Source organism: Chlorocebus sabaeus, chromosome 6 (genome assembly GCF_047675955.1).
Source record: "Chlorocebus sabaeus isolate Y175 chromosome 6, mChlSab1.0.hap1, whole genome shotgun sequence".
NCBI classification, from domain to species: domain Eukaryota; kingdom Metazoa; phylum Chordata; class Mammalia; order Primates; family Cercopithecidae; genus Chlorocebus; species Chlorocebus sabaeus.
Genome location: NC_132909.1, coordinates 3377795 through 3400568, shown reverse-complemented (window position 1 = coordinate 3400568; position 22774 = coordinate 3377795). Strand labels below are relative to the sequence as shown.

Sequence of the window (22774 nt, the reverse complement as noted above, 5' to 3'; positions counted from 1 at the left end):
TCAGCAGGAAATGGGGGTGAACAGTGCTTGGTGGCACGACGGGTAAAGAAATTTATCAAGACAATCGTAGGTAAAGAAAGGCAGATTTATTGGAGAAAGTAGGAGAAGACATTGGCAGACCACAGCAGGCAGGCTGTCACGAGAGGAGCTCACTGCCAGGAGACCACAGCTTCCTGCAGATTTTATAGAATAGGGCTTGGGCTGATCGATAACGTCAAGTCAACAGGCGGTTTAACTTGCCATCTTCCTTCAGCAGGCGTGTTTGATAAACTGAGGCCTTTCATGGCAAGCAGGGAGTTTGTGAGCAGCTCTGTGTGTGATCTGGTCAGGAAGGCTAAACATCTTGGACCATATCTCCTGGACCATAAAAGCAGACCTGGCCCGGCGCAGTGGTTCACACCTGTAATCCCAGCACTTTGGGAGGCTGAGGTGGGTGGATCACCTGAGGTCAGTAGTTCTAGACTGGCCTGGCCAACATGACAAAACCCCGTCTCTACTAAAAATACAAAAATTAGCCAGACGCAGTGGCGCATGTCTGTAATTCCAGCTACTCGGGAAGCTGAGGCAGGAGAATCACTTGAACCCGGGAGCGGAGGTTGCAGTGAGCCAAGATTGCGCCACTGCACTCCAGCCTGGGTGACAGTGAGACTGTCTCAAAAAAAAAAAAAAAAAAAAAAAACCCTATAGCTGACCTGTTTCCTCTTGTTTGTATGTTCTAAACCATGGAAGAAAGCTTGTTTTATTGAGATATGGAGTATTGCTCTGTTGCCCAGGCTGGAGCGCTGGATCTCTTACTGCAACCTCCACCTCCCAGGTTCAAGCAATTCTCGCACCTCTCAGCCTCCCAAGTAGCTGTGCACCACTACGCCTGGCTACTTTTTGCATTTTTAGTAAAGACGGGGTTTCTCTGTGTTGGCCAGGCTGGTCTGGAACTCCCGAGCTCAAGTGATCCGCCCACCTCAGCTTCCCAAAGTGCTGGGATTAGAGACATGAGCACTTTAGTCACACCTGGCTGGAAAACATATTTGTAGCTCACTTGCTTTATCTGTTTCTCCAGCTGGTCCTGTCAGCTTCACTCCTTTTCCCTCACTGGGACTCCACAGGAAATACACCTGATTTTGTGTCACGTTCACATGAGTTTGTATTTTGTAGAGTGCACAGAAACAGAGGAAGACGCCACCGTCCTGACTGAAGTCTTCAAAGTCAAAGGAGAAAAGTCAGGTCTGTACTATATCTTCCTGCAGTGAGGCTGGGATCAGGTTTCTCTTTATAAACTTGAAGTCCTCTTAACTTTCCTATGTAACACAAAGCGTGTATGTATGTATGTATGTATATATGTATGTATTGAGACACAGTTTCACTCTTGTTGCCCAGGCTGGAGTGCCATGGCATGATCTCTGCTCACTGCAACCTCCGTCTCCCAGGTTCAAGCAATTGTGCCTCAGCCTCCCGAGTAGCTGGGAATACAGGCGTGCTCCACCACACCCAGCTAACTTATTTTTTAGTAGAGACAAGGTTTCTTCATGTTGGTCAGGCTGGTCTTGAACTCCCAACCTCAGGTGATCTGCCTGCCTCGGCCTCCCAAAGGGCTGGGATTACAAGTGTGAGCCACCGCGCCCAGCCAACACAAGGCATTTTGTTGTTCTGGTTTTCCCTATGGATAACTGATTACATCCTCTCTCCCTTCCCTCCTCACCAAAGATAACGAGAATAGGTACAGGCTTATACTGAAGACGAAGTTCCGGGAGATGTGGCAGAGCTGGCCTGGAGACAGCAAAGAGGTCCATGTTATGGCTGAGAGATACAGGATGCTGATCCCATTCAGCAACCCCAGGGTGCTTCCCGGGCCCTTCTCACACACCGTGGTGCTGCACAGTCCTGCAGGCCTTGGGAAAACCACGCTGGCCAATAAACTAATGCTGGACTGGACAGAGGACAACCTCATCCAGAAATTCAAATACGCTTTCTACCTCAGCTGCAGGGAGCTCAGCCGCCTGGGCCCGTGCAGTTTTGCAGAGATGGTCTTCAGGGACTGGCCGGAACTGCAGGATGACATTCCACACATCCTAGCCCAAGCACAGAAAATCCTGTTCGTGATTGACGGTTTCGATGAGCTGGGAGCCCCACCTGGGGCGCTGATCCAGGACATCTGCGGGGACTGGGAGCAGCAGAAGCCGGTGCCGGTCCTCCTGGGGAGTTTGCTGAAGAGGAAGATGTTACCCAAGGCAAACCTGCTGGTCACCACGCGGCCCAGGGCCCTGAGGGACCTCCGGTTCCTGGCAGAGCAGCCAATCTACATAAGGGTGGAGGGGTTCCTGGAGTCGGACAGGAGGGCCTATTTCCTGAGACACTTTGGAGAGGAGGACCAAGCCATGCGTGCCTTTGAGTTGATGAGGAGCAACGCGGCCCTGTTCCAGCTGGGCTCGGCGCCCGCGGTGTGCTGGATCGTGTGCACGACTCTGAAGCTGCAGATGGAGAAGGGGGAGGACCCGGCCCCCACCTGCCTCACCAGCACGGAGCTGTTCCTGCGTTTCCTCTGCAGCCAGTTCCCGCAGGGCGCACAGCTCTGGGGTGCGCTGCGGGCGCTGAGCCTCCTGGCCGCACAGAGTTTGTGGGCGCAGATGTCCGTGCTCCATGGAGAGGACCTGGAAAGCGCTGGGGTGCAGGAGTCCGACCTCCGCCTGTTCCTGGACAGAGACATCCTCCGCCAGGACAGAGTCTCCAAAGGCTGCTACTCCTTCATCCACCTCAGCTTCCAGCAGTTTCTCACTGCGCTGTTCTACGCCCTGGAGAAGGAGGAGGAGGAGGACAGGGACGGCCATGCCTGGGACATTGGGGACGTGCAGAAGCTGCTTTCCAGAGAAGAAAGACTCAAGAACCCCGACCTGATCCAGGCAGGACGCTTCTTATTCGGCCTGGCTAATGAGAAGAGAGTCAAGGAGTTGGAGGCCACCTTTGGCTGCCGGATGTCACCAGAGATCAAACAGGAATTGCTACAATGCGACATAAGCCGTAAGAATGGACATTCCACGGTGGCAGACCTGAAGGAGCTCCTCTGCTGTCTGTACGAGTCTCAGGAGGACGAGCTGGTGAAGGAGGTGATGGCTCAGTTCAAAGAAATATCCCTGCACTTAAATGCAGTAGACATTGCGCCATCTTCATTCTGCTTCAAGCACTGTCCAAACTTGCAGAAAATGTCACTGCAGGTGATAAAAAAGGAGACGCTCCCGGAGAATGTCGCTGCATCTGAATCCAACACTGAGGCTGAGAGGTAGGAACCTTTCACTCGACTGGTCGTTTAGCCTCATCCCATGCGCCCTTGGGAAGAGGCCAGAGCCTCCTATGTGCTGTGGCTTAGGGTCAGGAATTCCCTCTTTTTGGACTCTTTTTTTTTTTTTTTTTGAGACGGAGTCTTACTCTGTCACCTAGGCTGGAGCACAGTGGCACGATCTTGGCTCACTGCAACCTCTGCCTCCTGGGTTCAAGCGATTCTCCTGCCTCAGCCTCCTGAGTCACTGGGACTATAGGTACCTGTCACCATGCCCGGCTAGTTTTTGTATTTTTGGTAGAGACAGAGTCTCGCCATGTTGGCCAGTCTGGTCTTGAACTCCTCCTGACCTCAGGTGATCCACCTGCCTCAGCCTCCCAGAGTGGGAATACAGGCATGATTCACCGTGCCCGGCCCAAATATCTATTTTTTAAGGCAGGGTCTTGCTCTGTTGCTCAGGCTGGAGTACAATGGTGCAATCATAGCTGACTGCAGCTTCAAACTTCTGGGCTCAAGTGATGCTCCTGAGTACCTGGGATGACAGGTATTAGGTGTGCACCATCGTGCTCAGCTAACTTAAGTGACTTTTTTTTTTTTTAAAGAGAATCTCACCATGTTGCCCAGGCTGGTCTTGAACTCTCAAAGCACTGGGATCACAGACATGAGGTACCATACACCCTGCCTAAATATTTCTTATTGACATGTATAGTCACAGTCTTTTTCTTTTTTTTTGAGACAGCGTTTCACTCTTGCCCAGGTTGGAGTGAAGTGGCTCGATCTCAGCTCACTACAACCTCCACCCCACCAGGTTCAATGATTCTCCTGCCTCAGCCTCACAAGTAGCTGGGATTACCTCCACCCACAACCACGCCCAGCTAATTTTTGTACTTTTAGTAGAGACAAGGTTTCACCGTGCTGGCCAGGCTGGTCTCGAACTCCTGACCTCAGGCGATCCCGCCGCCTCAGCCTCACAAAGCACTAGGATTACAGGCGTGAGCCACCGTGCCTGGCCTGTGTTCTTTTATCAATGATGTGCGTAGCATTTTAACTCATTTTTAGACTCTGTGGGATTTTTTTGTAAGAATAGGTTCGTTCTTCTGTGATGCTGCTTAGGTGTTGAGTTGTGTGATGGTAGTGCCAAATGATTAAATGGTCCAGCTTTCAGTTATACTTATTTCTACTTATTTGTTAGGGGTATATGCCCAGAGAAACCCTAAATACTTCAGCCATGATGAACCTACATTGATGTAACCCCTTTCTCTTCCCTGTAGATCCCAGGATGACCAGGACATGCTTCCTTTCTGGACGGACCTTTGTTCCATATTTGGCTCAAATAAGGATCTGATGGGTCTAGAAATCAATAACAGCTTTCTGAGTGCCTCCCTAGTGAGGATCCTGTGTGAACAGATAGCCTCTGACAGTTGTCATCTCCAGAGAGTGGTGTAAGCAGACACTAATTCATGAACTAAAATCCTAAGGCTGTGAAAATGTTACAATTTTAATATTGGAACAGTATTCAAATTCCTGTCATAGACTTTTTTTTTTTTTTTTTTTTTTTTTTTGAGATGGAGTCTCACTTGACGCCCAGGCTGGAGCGCTGGAGTGCAGTGGCACGATCTCGGCTCACTTGCAAGTTCCACGTCCCAGGTTCATGCCATTCTCCTGGTTCAGCCTCCCAAGTAGCTTGGGACTACAGGCGCCCACCACCACGCCTGGCTAATTTTTTGTGTTTTTAGTAGAGACGGGGTTTCACCATGTCAGCCAGGATGGTCTCAATCTCCTGACCTCGTGATCTGCCCGTCTCTGCCTCCAAAAGTGCTGGGATTACAGGCGTGAGCCATCGCACCCGGCCGATAGACTCTTAAGTACTCAAGACACAGGGAATTGAGAGTCCTGTCCTTAAATTTGTCTCATGGGATAATCGTATAAAGTAATTTTTAGGGGCCGGGCACGGTGGCTCACACCTGTAATTCCAGCACTTTGGGAGGCCAAGGCAGACAGATCACTTGAAGTCAGGAGTTCCAGACCAGCCTAGCCAAGATGGCAAAACCCCGCCTCTACTAAAAATACAAAATTATCCGGGCGTGGTGGCGGGCGCCTGTAATACCAGCTACTCTGGAGGCTGAGGTAAGAGTCGCTTGAGTCCGGGAGGTGGAGTTTGCATGCAGTGAGCTGAGATCGCGCCACTGCACTCCAGCCTGGGCGACACAGTGAGACTCCATCTCAAAAAAAAAAAAAAACAATCTATATAAAGATTAAAATAAAAAAATTAAGCATGGAAAAAATAGTCTAAATATATTGAGCCCCTAGTTTCTATTTAAGTACAACATAGGTATAGACACTCAAGATTTCACTTTTGTTTTCCCTAGGTTCAAAAACATTTCCCCAGCTGATGCTCCTCGGAACCTCTGCCTAGCTCTTCGAGGTCACAAGACTGTAACACATCTGACCCTTCAAGGCACTGACCAGAAGGATATGCTTCCCGCATTGTGTGAAGTCTTGAGACACCCAGAATGTAACCTGCGATATCTTGGGTATATCTCTTCATCATTAAAATCCTTCGTCATACAAACAGCTACCACAAGCTTCTGTGGCAATTTTGTGTAAATGAAAAAAAGTTCGTTATTCTGACTAGAAACAGTACTAAAGGCAGATGATCCAGGAGACAGCATGGGCTGAACTTGAGTTTCTACTTGCCTTGAGCAGTAAATAACCTGGGCAACCATACATGAGGACCCTGAATCCGAGGAAATTCCCAGAATCTTTTGCTTTTTTTTTTTTTTTTTTTTTTTTTTAGATGAAGTCTTGCCCTGTTGCCCAGGCCAAAGTGCAATGGCATGATCTTGACTCACTGCAACCTCTGCCTCCAGGGTTCAAGTAATTCTGCCTCAGCCTCCCAAGTAGCTGGGATTACAGGCACCCACCACGCCCGGCTAACTTCTGTGCTTTTAGTAGAGACTTGTCGGCACATTTGCCAGGCTGGTATTGAACTCATGACCTCAGGTGACCTGCCCCCTCTCAGCCTCCCAAAGTGCTGGGATTATAGGTGTGAGCCACCGTGCCCAGCCAGAATCCTTATGTTCCCTTTTTTTTTTTGTTTTTTTTGTTTTTTTTTTGAGATGGAGTCTTGCTCTGTCTCCCAGGCTGGAGTGCAATGGTATGATCTCCGCTCATTGCAACCTCTACCTCCTGGGTTCAAGTGATTCTCCTGCCTCAGCCTCCTGAGTAGCTGGGATTACAAGCACGCGCCACCATACCTAGTTAATTTTTGTATTCTTAGTAGAAATGGGGTTTTATCACATTGGCCAGGCTGGTCTCGAACTCATGACCTCAGGTGATCCATCCTCCTCGGCCTCCCAAAGTGGGGCGTGAGCCACCGTGCCCGGCCCAGAATCTTTAGCTTCTGTCAGAGATCATTCACCATGGTTCATGCTTCTCCTGTATGATGATTCAGAATACCGGCTATTGACATTTTTCAAGCAAGATCCCTTCAGGAACAGCGAGTTGCCCCTTTTCTGTTAGTCCTCTGGTTTGAGAGCTCTCCCCTTGGGAAGCTCTCCACGTGGCTGCCCAGGTGATGGAACCATCATGTGTCATGGGGTTCCATGGAGCCTCACTTGGCCACACTGGCATAGTAGGTGGTCACTGGCCTCAAATTGTTCCCCTGGGCCAGGCACAGTAGGTCACGCCTGTGATGCCAGCACTTGGGGAGGCTGAGGCAGTGAATCACTTGAAGTCAGGAGTTAGAAACCATCCTGGTTAACATGGTGAAACCCCGTCTCTACTAATAATACAAAAATTAGCGGGGCGTGTTGGCACACGCCTGTAGTCCCAGTTATTCAGGAGGCAGAGGCAGGAGAATCATTTAAACCTGAGAGGCGGAGGTTGCAGTGAGCTGAGATCACACCACTGCACTCCAGCCTGGTCAACAGTGCGAGACTATCTCAAAAAAAAAAAAAAAAAATCTTGGCCGGGTGCGGTGGCTCATGCCTATAATCCCAGCATTTCAGGAGGCCAAGGTGGGTGGATCACTTGAGGTCAGGAGTTCAAGACCAGTCTGGCCAACATGGTGAAACCCCATCTCTACTAAAAATACAAAAATATTAGCTGGGCATGGTGGCGGGTGCCTGTAATCCTAGCTACTCGTGGGGGTTGAGGCAGGAGAATTGCTTGAACCCAGGAGGCAGAGGTTGGAGTGAGCCAAGATCACGCCATTGTACTCCAGCCTGGGCAACAGAGCAAAACTCCATCTCGAGGGTAAAAAAAATTGCTCTGGCTCTACTGATAACGATCCTAGGCTGCTTAATGGGATCTTCTTGTCAGTTGAGTGGGATACTGTACATCTCACAGGTATTTGAAGGTTGAAATGAAACCAGATCCAAGCCCACGTATTCAATAGTGGCTGCCGTCATCACTAACCACTACAATTACCCTCTTTTCTTTGTTACATGAGAATAATGGGGTACAGGGTGAGGGGGAACATCGAGTAAATTACAGATGTGCGTCACTAATCTATCTCTTTTTTCTTGAGATAGTCTTGCTCTGTCTCCCAGGCTGGAGTGCAGTGCCACAATCTTGGTTCACTGCAACCTCGGCCTCCCAGGTTCAAGTGATTCTCCTGCCTCAACTTCCTGAGTAGCTGGGATTACAGGCACCCAGCTGTATTTTTGTATTTTTAGTAGAGACAGGGTTACACCATGCTGGTGGCCAGGGTAGTCTCAAACTCCTGACCTCGGGAATCCCCCACGCCCAGCTAATTTTTTATGTCTTTAGTAGAGACGGGGTTTCACCATGTTGGCCAGGCTGGTCTCGAACTCCTGACCTCAAGTGATCCACCTGCCTTCCAAAATGCTGGGATTACAGCCACGTGCCACCCTGCCCAGCTAATTCTTGTATTTTTAGGAGAAACGGGGTTTCATCATGTTGTCCTGGCTGGTCTTAAACTCCTCGCCTCATGATCTACCTGCCTTGGCCTGCCAAAGTACTGGGATCACAGGCATGAGCCACCATGCCCAGCCACTCATTTCTTACGAATTTATTCTAACACATTTTCCAGATGAACACAGAGCACCTTGAAACATAGGTTAGTGGACTGGGCATGGTGCCTCCTACCTGTAATCCCAGTACTTTGGGAGGCCTAGGCTGGTGTATCACTTGAAGTCAGGAGTTTTTGTTTGTTTTGAGATGGAGTCTTGCTCTGTCGCCCAGGCTGGAGTGCAGTGGAGTGATCTTGGCTCACTGCAACCTCCACCTCCTGGGTTCAATTCTCTTGCCTCAGCCTCCTGAGTAGCTGGGACTACAGGCATGTGCCACCACGCCCAGCTAATTTTCGTATGTTTAGTAGAGCTGGGGTTTCTCGAACTCCTGACCTCATGATCTGCCCGCCTCGGCCTCCCAAAGTGTTGGGATTACAGGTGTGCGCCATTGCCCTGGCCAAAGTTAGGAGTTTAAGACCAGGCTGGCCAACATGGTGAAAACCCGTCTCTACTAAAAATACAAAACTTAGCCAGGCAAGATGGCACGCGCCTGTAATCCCAGCTACTCGGGAGGCTGAGACAGGAGAATTGCTTGAATCCAGGAGGCGGAGGTTGCTGTGAGCTGAGATTATGCCACTACACTCCAGCCTGGGTGACACAGCATAATTCCCTTTCAAAAAACCAAACAATGAAACATAGGTTAGTGGACTCTGCATCCAACATTTGAGTCAGGTTGACTGAGGTTCATGTATTTCCAGCTGATTCCTGGACAATGCTGATGCCACTGGTCTGGGGACCATCCTTTGACAATCACTGCTCCGGATAATTCAAGTCGGGGTGCAACATAACCAGTGAGCTATAAATCAAAGATCATTCCGTGGTTAGATTCTCAAGAATAACGTATTCCGCTGGGCACGCTGGCTAACGCCTGTAATCCCAGCACGATGGGAGACCAAGGCAGGTGGATCGCCTGAGGTCAGGAGTTTGAGACCAGCCTGACCAACGTGGAGAAACCCCGTCTCTACTAAAAATACAAAATCAGCCGGGCGTGGTGGTGCATGCCTGCAATCCCAGCTACTCGGGAGGCTGAGGCAGGAGAATCACTTGAACCCGGGTGGCGGAGGTTGCTGTGAGCCGAGACTGTGCCATTGCACTCCAGCCTGGGCAACAAGACTGAGACTCCGTCACAAAAAAAAAACTTGTTCCCATTTCTCCCACAGGCTGGTGTCTTGTTCTGCTACCACTCAGCAGTGGGCTGATCTCTCCTTGGCCCTTGAAGCCAACCGGTCCCTGATGTGCGTAAACCTCTCCGACAATGAGCTCCTGGATGAGGGTGCCAAGTTGCTGTACACAACTTTGAGGCACCCAAAGTGCTTCCTGCAGAGGTTGTCGTAAGTCTCTCCTTTTCTTCCAGAGCAGCTGTGGTTTCGATCTGGGGCCATAGACAGGGAGTGGTCACGCCTGACTTGGCTGTTTGGAACCTCTCGCTGATGTGAACACCTGTTCCCATGTTTAGATCCAGGCCGATGGCTTGTGAATCTTGTTCTCTCATGCCTGTTCCTTCATAGGATCACCAGCGTGTGACAGAGGGTGGGGCGTTCACAAGAAGGGGCTTTCGGATGCCGGCATTTGGAGATAGCCGAGAGGGTTGAAGTTGGAAATGTCCACCGTGTTGCCATTTGTGATTCTTTTGCAGGTTGGAAAACTGTCACCTGACAGAAGCCAATTGCAAGGACCTTGCTGCTGTTTTGGTGGTCAGCCGGGAGCTGACACACCTGTGCTTGGCCAAGAATTCCCTCAAGGATACAGGGGTGAAGTTTCTGTGTGAGGGCCTGAGCTACCCCGAGTGTAAACTGCAGGCCTTGGTGTAAGTCCGTGCTGGCTGCCTGTGTGTGTGTGTATGTACATAGCTCCCCACCTCCGGGTTCTAGTAGGGTGGTTATGAGAACACTTAATTCCTCTACATGCCCCAAGCATGATGCTAATGGTTAGTAGTAGTAGTAGTAGTAGTAGTAGTAGTAGTAGTAGTAGTAGTAATATTCTATAGGGATTTGGTTTTTTTTTTTTTCCTCCTCTTTATGCATGTATTTTAGAGATGGGGTCTCGCTCCTCTTTATGCATGTATTTTAGAGGTGGGGTCTCGCTCTGTTGTCTAGGCTGGTTTCAAACTCCTGAGCGCAAGAGATCTGCCTGCCTTGGCCTCCCAAAGTGCTAGGATTACAGGCATGAGCCATCTCGCCCCACGCTGTGTTTTCTCTTAATCTGTGTTCTTAGACCTATAGTTGTGTAACATAAATTGCATGCAATTGGTTGTAAATGGAATTCATTTATTTAATGATTTGCAAATCAGGTAGTCTTCTGGGCCATCGTAGGCTCAGACTCCCAATGGAAGCTATTGGAAGCTACATGCTCAATATGATCTTCCTGTTAATACTAAAATCACAGGACAGGTGGCCTGGCACAGTGGCTCACACCTGTAATCCCAGCACCTTGGGAGGCCGAGGCAGGAAGATCCCTTGAGGCCAGGAGTTCAAGACCAGCCTGGCCAATATGGTGAAACATCGTCTCTCTACTAAAAATACGAAAATTAGCTGGGGATGGTGGGACATGCCTGTAATCCCAGTTACTCAGGAGGCTAAGGCAGGAGAATCACTTGAACCTGGGAGGTGGAGGTTGCAGTGAGCTGAGATTGTACCACTTCTCTACAGTCTGGGCAATAGAACACTCTCTCCAAGAAAAATTACAGGACACATCTTTAGAAAGGAATTGAGTTCTGGCACGGTGGCTCATGCCTGTAGTCTCAGCACTTTGGGAGGCCGGGGTGGGCAGATCACCTGAGGTCAGGAGCTTGAGACCAACCCGGCCAACGTGGTGAAACCCTGTCTCTACTAAAAATACAAAAATTAGCCAGGCGTGTGGTGTGGTCCTGTAATCCCAGCTACTTGGGAGGCTGAAGCAGGAGAATCACTTGAAGCCAGGAGGCAGAGCTTGCAGGGAGCCAAGATCGTGCCAGCCTGGGCAACAGAACGAGATTGTCTCAAAAAATAAAAAATAAAAAATAAAATTGTCTGCACTGATGGTTTCCGTTCAGAGATTCGATTTTGTGTAAACATCTCTGGTATTTTTTTTTCTTTTTTAAGATGGAGTCTAGCTCTGTTGCCCAGGCTGGAGTGCAATGGCGTGATCTTGGCTCCTTGCAACTTCCGGCTTCAAGCGATTCTCCTGCCTCAGCCTCCTGAGTAGCTGGGACTACAGGCACCCACCACCACATCTGGCTAATTTTTGTATTTTTAGTAGAGATGGGTTTCACCACGTTGGCCAGGCTGGTCTCGAACTCTTGACCTCATGATCTGCCCACCTCAGTCTTCCAAAGTGCTGGAATTACAGGCATGAGCCACCGCACCTGGCCATGTATACATCTCTGGTATTCTTTGTCTCTAACATCACCTCCAACAGTTGGGAACTGTCATCTTCCTATAAAGTAGCTTTAATGTAGGGTATGCACCTGGCATCTGAAAACTACCCACTTTAATGACATACTGAGTTCGTGGCTGGAGATGGGTAGAAGGGATTCTTCCTACACCCACTATATTTAGGCCCTGAAACACTAAAACCGAAGTCCCACAGGCAGTGAGATGTCACTCACTTGCTATCTTCAAATTAATGTCTAGTTTTCTTGGTTTTGTGGTGGTTTTTGTTTTTGTTTTTTTTGAGACAGACTCTCGCTATCTCCCAAGCTGGAGTGCAGTGGCTGGATCTCGGCTCACTGCAAGCTCTGCCTCCCGGGTTCCCGCCATTCTCCTGCCTCAGCCTTCCGAGTAGCTGGGACTACAGGTGCCTGCCAGCATGCCCGGCTAATTTTTTGGATTTTTAGTAGAGATGGGGTTTCGCCGTGTTAGCCAGGGTCACCGTGTTAGCCAGGATGGTCTCGATCTCCTGACCTCGTGATCCACCCGCCTCGGCCTCCCCAAGTGTTGGGATTACAGGCGTGATCTGCCGCGCCCAGCCTTTTTGTTGGTTTTTGGGTTTTTTTGGAGATAGTCTTACTCAGTCATCCAGGCTGGAGTGCAGTGGTGCCATCTCAGCTCACTGCAACCTCCGCCTCCTGAGTTCAAGCGATTCTCCTGCCTCAGCCTCCCAGGGATTAAGGTGCACGCCACCACACCCAGCTAACTTCTGTGTTTTTAGTAGAGACGAAGTTTCACCACATTGGTCAGGCTGGTCTCGAACTGCTGACCTCAGGTGATCCGCCCACCTCAGCCTCCCACAGTGCTGGGATTACAGGCGTGAGCCATCGTGCTGGTCCCCTCAATTGAACTTTTTGATCCATGCCCCTATTTTGCTAAGTTGTCAACTTCCCTTTAGTCTTATGTGGGTTTTCCTCCATCACACAGTCATGGAAGTTTCTAGAAGGCTAGGTACGGTGGCTCACGCCTGTAATCCCAGCACTTTGGGAGGCTGAAGCAGGTGGATCATGAGGTCAGGAGTTCAAGACCAGCCTGGCTAATACGTGAAACCCCATCTTTACTAAAAATACAAAATTAGCCAGGCGTGGTGTCAGATGTCTGTAATCCCAGCTACTTGGGAGGGTGAGGCAGAGAATTGCTTGAACCCAGGAGGCGGAGGTCGCAGTGAGCCAAGACTGTGCTCCTGTACTCCAACCTGGGCGTCAGAGCGAGACTGTCTCAGAAAAAAGAAGTTTCTGTACATTCACAGACCTTTAAGATTTGGGGGTATGTTTTCACTCCTCTGTCATCATGGGCTCCAATCTGCCCTCTTTTGCCATGGCCCTTCCAGGTCCTGTGTCCCTCAGCTAGTGGTATACTTTGCTTGGGACCCAAAGATATCTGGGCATTATAGTTCAAATTATAGTTAAGGTTAGAACTCTATTGAGACAGAAGAAAGAAAACGGAACTTAAGGTGAAATCTGTCTGATAAGCTGTGTTGGTTGGTATCTCAGATCTTACTACCAGATACGTTGGAGTCTGAGCTGGCAGCTTTTGCCTGTAAGACACTACCTCTCTAGCAACTGAATTTAGGAAATAGAATTGTAATCCCAGCACATTAGGGAGGCCAGGATGGGCAGATCATCTGAGGCCGGGAGTTCGAGACCAGCCTGGCCAACATGGTGAAACCCTGTCTGTACTAAAAATACAGAACTTAGCCGGGTGTGGTGGTACACACACACACAACACGTGTGCATGTGCCGGTAATCCCAGATATTCGGAACACTGGGGCATGAGAATCGCGTGAACCCGGGAAGCGGAGGTTGAAGTGAGCCACCGTGCCCGCTAAGGATCCTTTTTACTTCTCCAGCTTCTGTTGGCCACCTGCATTCCTTGGCTTGTGGCCCTTCCTCCAGCTTCAGCAGAGCATCTTCAAACATTGCTCTGGCTCCCTTATCACATCACCTCCTGCTGGCTTTGACTCTCAGCTCCCTCTTACGAGGATCCCTGTGATTTCTGGACCTACCCAAATAAACCAGGATATAAAGCATCTTAAGAAGCTCAGTCACATCTAAGATGCAAGGTCCCTTTTGCTCACAGGTGCCAGGAGTTGGGACTTGGACATCTTGGGGAGGCCATTCTTCTGTCCACCGCGCCACCCCATGATTCCATTTCCAGGTCACCATTGTCTCTAAGCGTGTCTAAAACCCACGGCTCAGAGTCGAAGGTGCCTCACACCAGTGAGAACTCACAGGTTTGGGCTTGCTTTCTTCCTGTGGTTGATTTCTAGGCTGTGGAACTGCGACATCACAAGCGATGGCTGCTGCAGTCTCGCAAAGCTCCTCCAAGAAAAATCAAGCCTGTCGTGTTTGGATCTTGGACTGAATCACATAGGAGTTACCGGAGTGAAGGTCCTGTGCGAGGCTTTGAGCAAACCACTGTGCAACTTGAGATGTCTGTGGTGAGTTAACTTATAACTTCAACTTCCTCTACTTAGACCTTATCGAATCTGTGGCTAATGTAAAGCAATCAGTGAAACCGGTAATTGAGAGGACTTGGATAGAGTCAACCGAGCTTTCACTGAGATAGTTAAAGGAATAGTTCTAGTCTATGTCTAAGTCTCTTTTTTTTTTTTTTTTTTGGGACAGAGTCTTTTTTGAGACGGAGTCGCCCAGGCTGGAGTGCAGTGGCCGGTGCCCGCCACCTCGCCCGGCTAGTTTTTTGTATTTTTTAGTAGAGACGGGGTTTCACCAGGTTAGCTAGGATGGTCTCGATCTCCTGACCGCGTGATCCACCCGTCTTGGCCTCCCAAAGTGCTGGGATTACAGGCGTGAGCCACCGCGCCCGGCCTGAGACTTGTGTTGTTGGTCATGCAGGTCCCCAAGCCCCGAGGCTGTGCTTGGCTTATGGGAGGGCATCGATCGGCACCAGCTGAATCAGCGTGCTCATTTCTGTGTTTCCTCAGGCTGTGGGGATGTTCTATCCCTCCCTTCAGTTGTGAAGACCTCTGCTCTGCCCTCAGCTGCAACCAGAGCCTCATCACTCTGGACCTGGGCCAGAATCCCTTGGGGTCTAGTGGAGTGAAGATGCTGTTTAAAACCTTGACACGTCCTGGCACCCTCCAGACACTCCGGTATGATCTATTTACTTCCCCATCAGGCTTTCTCCGGGGTGGTAGGTTTAGGGGAAACATAATGACGTGGACCTGCTGTAGGAGACTGATCCGGTAGCTGGAATTACAGGTTCCCGCCACCACACCCAGCTAATTCTGTATTTTTAGTAGAGACGGGCTTTCACCATGTTGGCCAGGCTGGTCTCGAACTCCTGACCTCAGGTGATCCACCCGCCTCGGTCTCCCAAAGTGCTGGGATTACAGGCGTGAACCGCTGTACCCAGCCCTTTTTTTTCCTTGGAGGCAAGAACTCACTGTGTTCCCCAGGCTGGAGTCCAGCAGAACAATGATGGCTCACTCCAGTTCCTGGGCTCAAGCAATCCTCCTACCTCAGCTCCTGAGTAGCTAGGCTTGTAAGCATGAGCCATTGGACCCAGCCATGGCTGCTTGTCTACCTGCTCACGAGAGCCAGTTGTCATTGGATTGTGTTTTGTTTGCTGGGTTTTGTTGGGGTTTTGGGTTTTGTTTTGTTTTGTTTTCTGAGATGGAGTCTCGCTCTGTTGCCCGGGCTGGGGTATAGTGGTGTAGTATCTCAGCTAACTGCAACCTCCGCCTCCCAGGTTCAGGCTATTCTCATGCCTCAGCCTCCCATGTAGCTGGGATTACAGGCATACACCACCACACATAGCTAATTTTTGTATCTTTAGTAGAGACAGGTTTTGCCGTGTTGGCCAGGGTGGTCTCGAACTCCTGACCTTGGTGGTTCACCCACCTCAGCATCCCAAAGTGCTAGGATTACAGGCGTGAGCCACTGCACCCAGCCTGAGCTGTATTTCAATACCATGGCGTCAAAGAACCAAGATCCCCTTCCTAGAAGTTTGGGAACTTCCAGAAATTCTCACAAGCAATACAATCTACTGCTGGCTTAAAATAATCTTTATGTAGAAGAAACATAGATTACTTGTTTACTTAACACGAATCTCAGCCTAAGATACTTTGCAAGTCAAAAGACATCTGGACGTTAAGGGCTTTTTAAGCTTTGAGTTTATTTTTTGGAGATGGAGTTTTGCTCCTGTTGCCCAGCCTGGAGTGCAATGGTGCTATCTCAGCTCACTGCAACCTCCGCCTCCCGGGTTCAAGCAGTTCTCCTCCCTCAGCCTCCCAAGTAGCTGGGATCACACGCATGTGTACCATGTCTGGCTCATTTTGTATTTTTAGTAGAGACAGGGTTGCTCCATGTTGGTCAGGCTGGTCTTGAACTCCTGACTTCAGGTGACCCGCCTGCCTCGGCCTCCCAAAGGTGCTGGGATTACAGGCATGAGCCACCGTGCCTGGCCTGCATCTCCTCTGTTTAACTTGGTATTCTTGGGTCCACTGACTAGAAGTTGCCAAAGTGGGTGATGGAGCAGGTAGGCAGGTATTAGAGCTACAGCCCAGCCGCACTCAGCAATTCATTTTCTGTGCGTGATAAACAAGAATCTAAAAATACACAGTGGCTTGATACCACTACAAGGTTAACCTGATGTTATGTTTTTCTCTATCAGATCAACATGGTTGAGAATAAGAGGAATGAAAAAAAAGGATTAAAAGAGAAATGAAAGTCTTTAATTTTGCATTTTATTATTTTTGAGACAAAAATCTCACTCTGTTGCTCAGGCTGGAGTGCAGTAGCCCGATCTCGGCTCACTGTAACATCCACTTCCCAGGTTCAGGTGATTCTCCTGTCTCAGCCTCCTGAGTAGCTGGGACTATAGGCACGTACCATCACACCCAGCTAACTTATATTTTTAGTAGAGATGGACATTCACCATCTTGCCTAGGCTGGTCTCAAACTCCTGACCTCAAGTGATCTGCCCACCTCACTCTCTCAAAGTGCTCGCATTATAGGCACCCACCACATCTGGCCTCATTTTATATTTAAAAATAAATAAGCAATCAGGCCAGGTGCGGTCTGGGCAACATGGTAAAACCCCAACTCTATTAAAAATACAAAATTAGCTGAGCATGGTGGCAGGCGCCTGTAGTCCCAGCTACTCAGGAGGCAGAGGATAGGATGGCTTGAACCCTAGAGGCACAGGTTGCAGTGAGCTGAGATGGTGCCACTGCACTCTATCCTGGGCAACAGACTGTCTCAAAGAAAAAAAGAAAATCAATATGGAACACTCCTTTGCCACCTAGAATAATCAGGAAAGGTGACCTCAACAGAATTTCAGGTACTTGGGAATTTGAAAAATCTTCTTGATACACAAAGTAACCTTTTCCTCCCGCATTGTACCCCAGGTTGAAAATAGATGACTTTAATGATGAACTCCATAAGCTGCTGGAAGAAATAGAAGAAAACAACCCACAACTGATTATTGATACTGAGAAACATGATCCCTGGAAAAAAAGACCTTCTTCTCATGACTTCATGATCTGAATCCCCCCAGAGTCATTCATTCTCCATGAAGTTGATTTTCCAGGTGTTGGTGAACTGCCTGTGACTCCTCTTCTCCCCCACCCCCACTCCTCAGGGATAATGAGTTCACTGCTAGGCTAGATGTTTCAGCCATGGTTCTGCCTCTGTTTTACACGTGCACACGTCCTTAACTTTGTTACATATGAAATATCTGTATCACGGGTACATTGAGAGAAATAAAGGTGAGAGCATTCACAAATGAAGCTGTTACTTAATAATGGGTTTTCACAAGTTAGAGAAAAGACATATCTTGGCCAGGCGTGGTGGCTCACACCTGTAACCCCAGCACTTTGGGAGGCCGAGACGGGCAGATCACGAGGTCAGGAGATCTAGACCATCCCGGCTAACCTGGTGAAACCCCGTCTCTACTAAAAAATACAAAAAACTAGCCGGGCGAGGTGGCGGGCGCCTGTAGTCCCAGCTACTCGGGAGACTGAGGCAGGAGAATGGTATAAACCCAGGAGGCGGAGCTTCTTGCAGTGAGCTGAGATCCAGCCACTGCACTCCAGCCTGGGCGACACAGCGAGACTCCATCTCAAAAAAAAAAAAATTCTGCCCCAGACTCCCGGCAAATTTTTGCATTTTTAGTAGACAGGGGTTTCACCATGTTGGCCAGGCTGGTCTTGAACTCCTGACGTCAAGTGATCCACCTGCCTCAGTCTCCGAAAGTGCTGGGATTACAGAAATAAACTACTGTGCCCAGGCTCCAGAGCATCTTTATTCTCAGGTTCACCGGGAGGAAGGGGGGAAGTTGGTAAAAGAGAGGCACAGAGTTTTAAAAGGACACTAAAGGTTTCTCCTTCTCCACACTATTGACATTTGGGGTCAGATCACTACTTGTTAGGAAACATGGTCCTCTACATTTACAGGGTGTTTGGCAGCATCCCTAGCCTCTACCCACTAGATACCAGCATCCTCACAGTTACGACGATCAAAAATGTCTGGGCATTAGAAAATATTCACTGAAAGGCAAAATTTTCTTAGGTTGAGAACCATTGTAATCTAGCCCCATCTTTCCAGAAGAAATTGAGTAATGTATCTACATCCGTTTAGGAACGGTATTGATACCCCAGGGGCCCATAAAATGTAAACTTGCACTCGTAATTAACCATCTTTCTCCAACGTGTGTACTTCATCTAGCCATGCTCTTAGATGCCTACCCTCACGACCTACAAGTACGTGAAATCTGTGGCACATGGGTTCGTTCATGTGTGTCTGAATCTATGTCCAGAGATGAACAAGTACCGCTGTCCCTGTTTTCTTGCACCTCACCTGTGACCACTCGCCTCTGCCCATCACTGAATTCTGGATCTCATCACATTGATGATCAAGAACGAAGTTCACTGGGTTCTCTAAGGATACAGAAAAAAATCATTCCACAATTCCATGGCCATGTTTGCACCCGCGAACCACGAGGGCTGGGTTAGCCCAGATGGTGGGTTTGGGAAGTGTTCCTGGAGCAAAAAAAAAAGAGCCAGAGGTCATGAGAGCCTGATCCCCTCCCTCAACACACACACACACCACTCTACATCCAAGTCTCATTTTCAGGCTTCTCAAAGCTAAGGTCACTCCCATGAGCTACGCCGGGCCTCTCAATTCTCAGCTCTTCCATGAGAATAGGAAGAACTCTCTGCTGTTCGAGATCCTCTGGCTCAGCCGCAGCTCTGGAAGAAAGACCTCGGTGAGGGTCTTTTCACAATCCCCAATCACAGATCACATCCTGTGCCCGAAAACAACTTCCATGGTCACCACATCCTTTCCTCTCTTGCTCATTCCCTGAGCCCTGACCCAGGCTTCTCCAAGGCTCCTCTACTCACCCAGACACAGCAGTGTAGATCATGTAAATGTGCTCTGTGCAAGTAAAGTCGGAAGACGGAGTGGGCTGGGCATGGTGAATCGCACCTGTAATCCCAGCACTTCGGGAGGTGGAGGTGGGTGTATCACATGAGGTCAGGAGTTCAAGACCAGCCTGGCCAACATAATCAAACCCTGTCTCTACTAAAAATACAAAAATCAGCCGGGCGTAGTGACACACGCCTGTAGTCCCAGCTACTCTGGAGGCTGAGGCAGGAGAATCGCCTAAACCCCGGAGGTGGAGGTTGCAGTGAGCCATTGCACTTCAGCCTGGGGGACAGAATGAGACTCCATCTCAAAAAGAAAAAGAAAAAAAAAAATGTAGCTGAGCATGGTATTGCACGTCTGTAATCTCAGCTACTTGGGAGTCTGAGGCAGGAGAATCGCTTGAACCCAGGAGGTGGAGGTTGCCGTGAGCCAAGATTGTAATCACCCAAGGTGTTCACCTTGCCCACTGCCTAGACAGAGCTGATTCCTCAGGACAGGGGAGTTGCATTAGAAAATCATGCAGAGCTGGCTCTACGAGAGACCAGAGTTACTCAAATCAGTGTCTCCCAGCATTCAGGGAGAAGAGTTTTTTTTTAGGGATAACTTGGTGGGTGGGAAGCCCGTGGGCTAGGAGTGCTGATTGGTCAGGGATGAAATAATGGGAGTCAAAGCTATCCTCTCGAACTCAGTCAGTTCCTGAGTGGAGGCCAAAAGATAAGATGGGCCAGTTTATTGAGATGGGTGGTGCCAGCTGATCCATCCAGTGCAGGTTCTGCAAATTATCTCAAGCACTTACCTTAGAAGCAGTTTAGGGAGGGTCACAATCTTGTAGCCTCCAGCTGCATGTCCTAAATCATAATTTCTAATCTCGTGGCTAATGTTAGTCCTACAGAGCCAATCTAGTCCCCAGGCAACAAACAGGTCTGCTTTGGGAAAGGGCTATCGTCTTTGTTTAAACCATAAACTAAGTTTCTCCCAAAGTTCAGCCTACACCCAGGAATGAAAAAGGACAGCTTGGAGGTTACAAGCAAAATGGAGTCAGTTAAGTTAAATCTCTTTCACTGTCTCAGTCATAATTTTGCAAAGGTGGTTTCAAGCTGACACAACTGCACTCCACCCTGGGCGACACAGTGAGACCCTGTCAAGAAAAACAAAACAAAACAAAAAAAAACAAAAACAAGCGGTGAAGTCAAGATAGGAAGTAAAGTCGGAAGACACCAAGTGGCGGTAGAAGACTGGAAATGAGGTCATGCAGGAAGTAAAGTCAGAAGACAGGAAGTGAAGGTAGAAGACAGGAAGTAAGGTCATACAGGAGGCAAAGTCAGAAGACAGGAAGTGATGTCAATCCAGGAAGTGCAGTCGAAGGTAGGCAAGAAGTGAAGTCAGGAGACAGAAAGTGGCCCGGAGGAACTTGTCTTTCCCCTCTCCTCTGAAGCCCCAAGTGAACAGGTAGCGTCAGGTGTGCCCTTTGAGTAACTGGGCACAGCTCAGGCACCCACATCTCCCTCCAGCGCCTATTCTTTGAGCACCAGAGACCTCTGCACTATTTTCTGTTGCTTTTTTCCTTCATTTTCCGAGATGAGGTCCTGGATTGAATGGCTTGAATTACTATGGAAAGTGATTGACCAAGGTAAGTCACAACTATCTTGTTCTTTAATTCCGTTGTTGTTTGTTATGACTAATTGAATGTTAGCCTTCTAGCACACATAGCTTTGCATTTCCACTCTGCACTACTTGTATTTTTATTATTTTGTAGTATTTGTAATAATTTGTTATTTTAAAACTGTGTTATTAGTTTGGATATTTTGAAGTTGAAATGCGATTTTTTTAACTAAGCAGCTGTGGGGAAAAGAAAGATCAGACTGTTACTGTGTCTATATAGAAAGAAGTAGACATAAGAGACTCCATTTTGTTCTGTATTTGAGATGCTGTTAATCTGTGACCCTACCCCCAACCTTGTCCTTGCAAGAGACGTGTGCTATGGTGACTCAAGGTTTAGAGGATTTTGGGCTGTGCAGGGTGTGCTTTGTTAAACAAGTGCCTGAAGGCAGCTTGCTGGTTAAAAGTCATGACCATTGTCTTAATCTCAAGTACCCAGGGACACACACACTGCCAAAGGTCGCAGGGACCTCTGCCTAGGAAAGCTAGGTATTGTCCATGGTTTCTCCCCATGTGATAGTCGGAAATATGGCCTCGTGGGATGGGAGAGACCTGATTGTCCCCCAGCCTGACACCTGTGAAGGGTCTGTGCTGAGGAGGACTAGTACAAGAGGAAAGAAGGCCTCTTGGTGGTTGTTGGCAATTGAGATAGAGAAAAGCATCTGTCTCCTGCCCGTCCCTGGGCAATGGAACATCTCGGTGTAAAACCCGATTGTATGTTCTGTTTACTGAGAAAGGAGAAAACCGCCTTAGGGCGAAAGGTGGACTTGCTAGGGCAATGCTGCTCTTTATGCACTAAAAAGGTTTATGGAGATGTTTACATATGCATATCAAGGCACAGCACTTTTCCTTAAACTTATTCATGTCACAGAGAACTTTATTCATAAGTCTTACTGCTGACTTTCTCCCTACAATGATCCTATTATCCTGCCACGTCCTTTTCTTTAAGATGGTAAAGATAATGATCAATAAATACTAAGGGAACTCAGAGACCGGTGCCTGCGTGGGTCCTCTGTACGCTGAGCGCCGGTCCCCTGGGCCCACTTTTTCTTAATACTGTGTCTCTGTGTCTCATTTCTTTTCTCAAGTCTCTCGTTCCACCTAATGAGAAACGCCCACAGGTGTGGAGGGGCAGGCCACCCCTTCAAGCAGCAGTATGCAAAGCAGGTGTTTCAGAACTCTCTCCCATCAGTAAGTCTTCTCTCCTGAAGGAAACAATTTTGAGACTGCCTGTTCTTAATTCTGTTTAACAGCATACGTCTTAAAGAAAAGATGTATACTGTTATTATTTATTGTGTTACAAAAATATACACGCACCTGCTTAAAAAATTCCAATAGCACTAAAAGGGTGTGTACAAAATGCAATGGCTAACCAACCGTCTCTTCCATTGCTCCGCCTAAGAGACACCCACTTTTAGCTGTTTTCTTTTTTCTTTTTTCTTTTTTTTTTTTTTTTGAGACGGAGTCTTGCTCTGTCGACCAGGCTGGAGTGCAGTGGCGCAATCCTGGCTCACTGCAAGTTCCGTCGCCTCCCGGATTCAAGCCATTCTCCTGCCTCAGCCTCCCTAGAAGCTGGGACTACAGGCGCCCGCCACCACACCCGGCTAATTTTTTTGTATTTTTAGTAGAGATGGGGGTTCACCGTGTTCACCAGGATGGTCTTGATCTCCTGACCTCGTGATCCGCCCACCTCGGCCTCCCAAAGTGCTGGGATTACAGGCTTGAGCCACCGCGCCCGGCCTAGCTGTTTTCTTGAGGAACTTGTTAATATTAGATTTCTAAAACTGTGTAACCGTGTGAATGAGCTTACACTTACTGGATTCCTATCATAATAGGCAGGGACTTAGTTCTTCTACAGTGTTGTTCTTACTGTTTTTTCTTTTCCAATGTTTCTGTCTACGTCTGCACGTCAATATTCAGTATCACTTTTTTTTTTTCTTTTTTGAGACAGAGTCTTACTCTGTCATCCAGACTGAAGTGCAGCAGCACAATCTCAGCTCACTGCAGCCTCCA

The 22774-nt window shown here is 48.6% G+C and overlaps 1 protein-coding gene across 1 annotated transcript in view; it reads left to right on the top strand.

Annotated features, from left to right (window-relative positions):
* The window catches only part of NLRP2 (NLR family pyrin domain containing 2), a 31640-nt gene extending 14419 nt beyond the window's left edge, over nt 1-17221 (top strand). Inside the window, exons 5-13 of the mRNA XM_007998107.3 lie at nt 1153-1221; nt 1702-3271; nt 4540-4710; nt 5638-5802; nt 9465-9635; nt 9941-10111; nt 13981-14151; nt 14656-14823; nt 17083-17221. Of these exons, the coding sequence (XP_007996298.3) occupies nt 1153-1221; nt 1702-3271; nt 4540-4710; nt 5638-5802; nt 9465-9635; nt 9941-10111; nt 13981-14151; nt 14656-14823; nt 17083-17221 (2795 nt within the window). The remainder of the gene's footprint in view (nt 1-1152; nt 1222-1701; nt 3272-4539; nt 4711-5637; nt 5803-9464; nt 9636-9940; nt 10112-13980; nt 14152-14655; nt 14824-17082) is intronic.
* Nucleotides 17222-22774: the final 5553 nt, after the last annotated feature.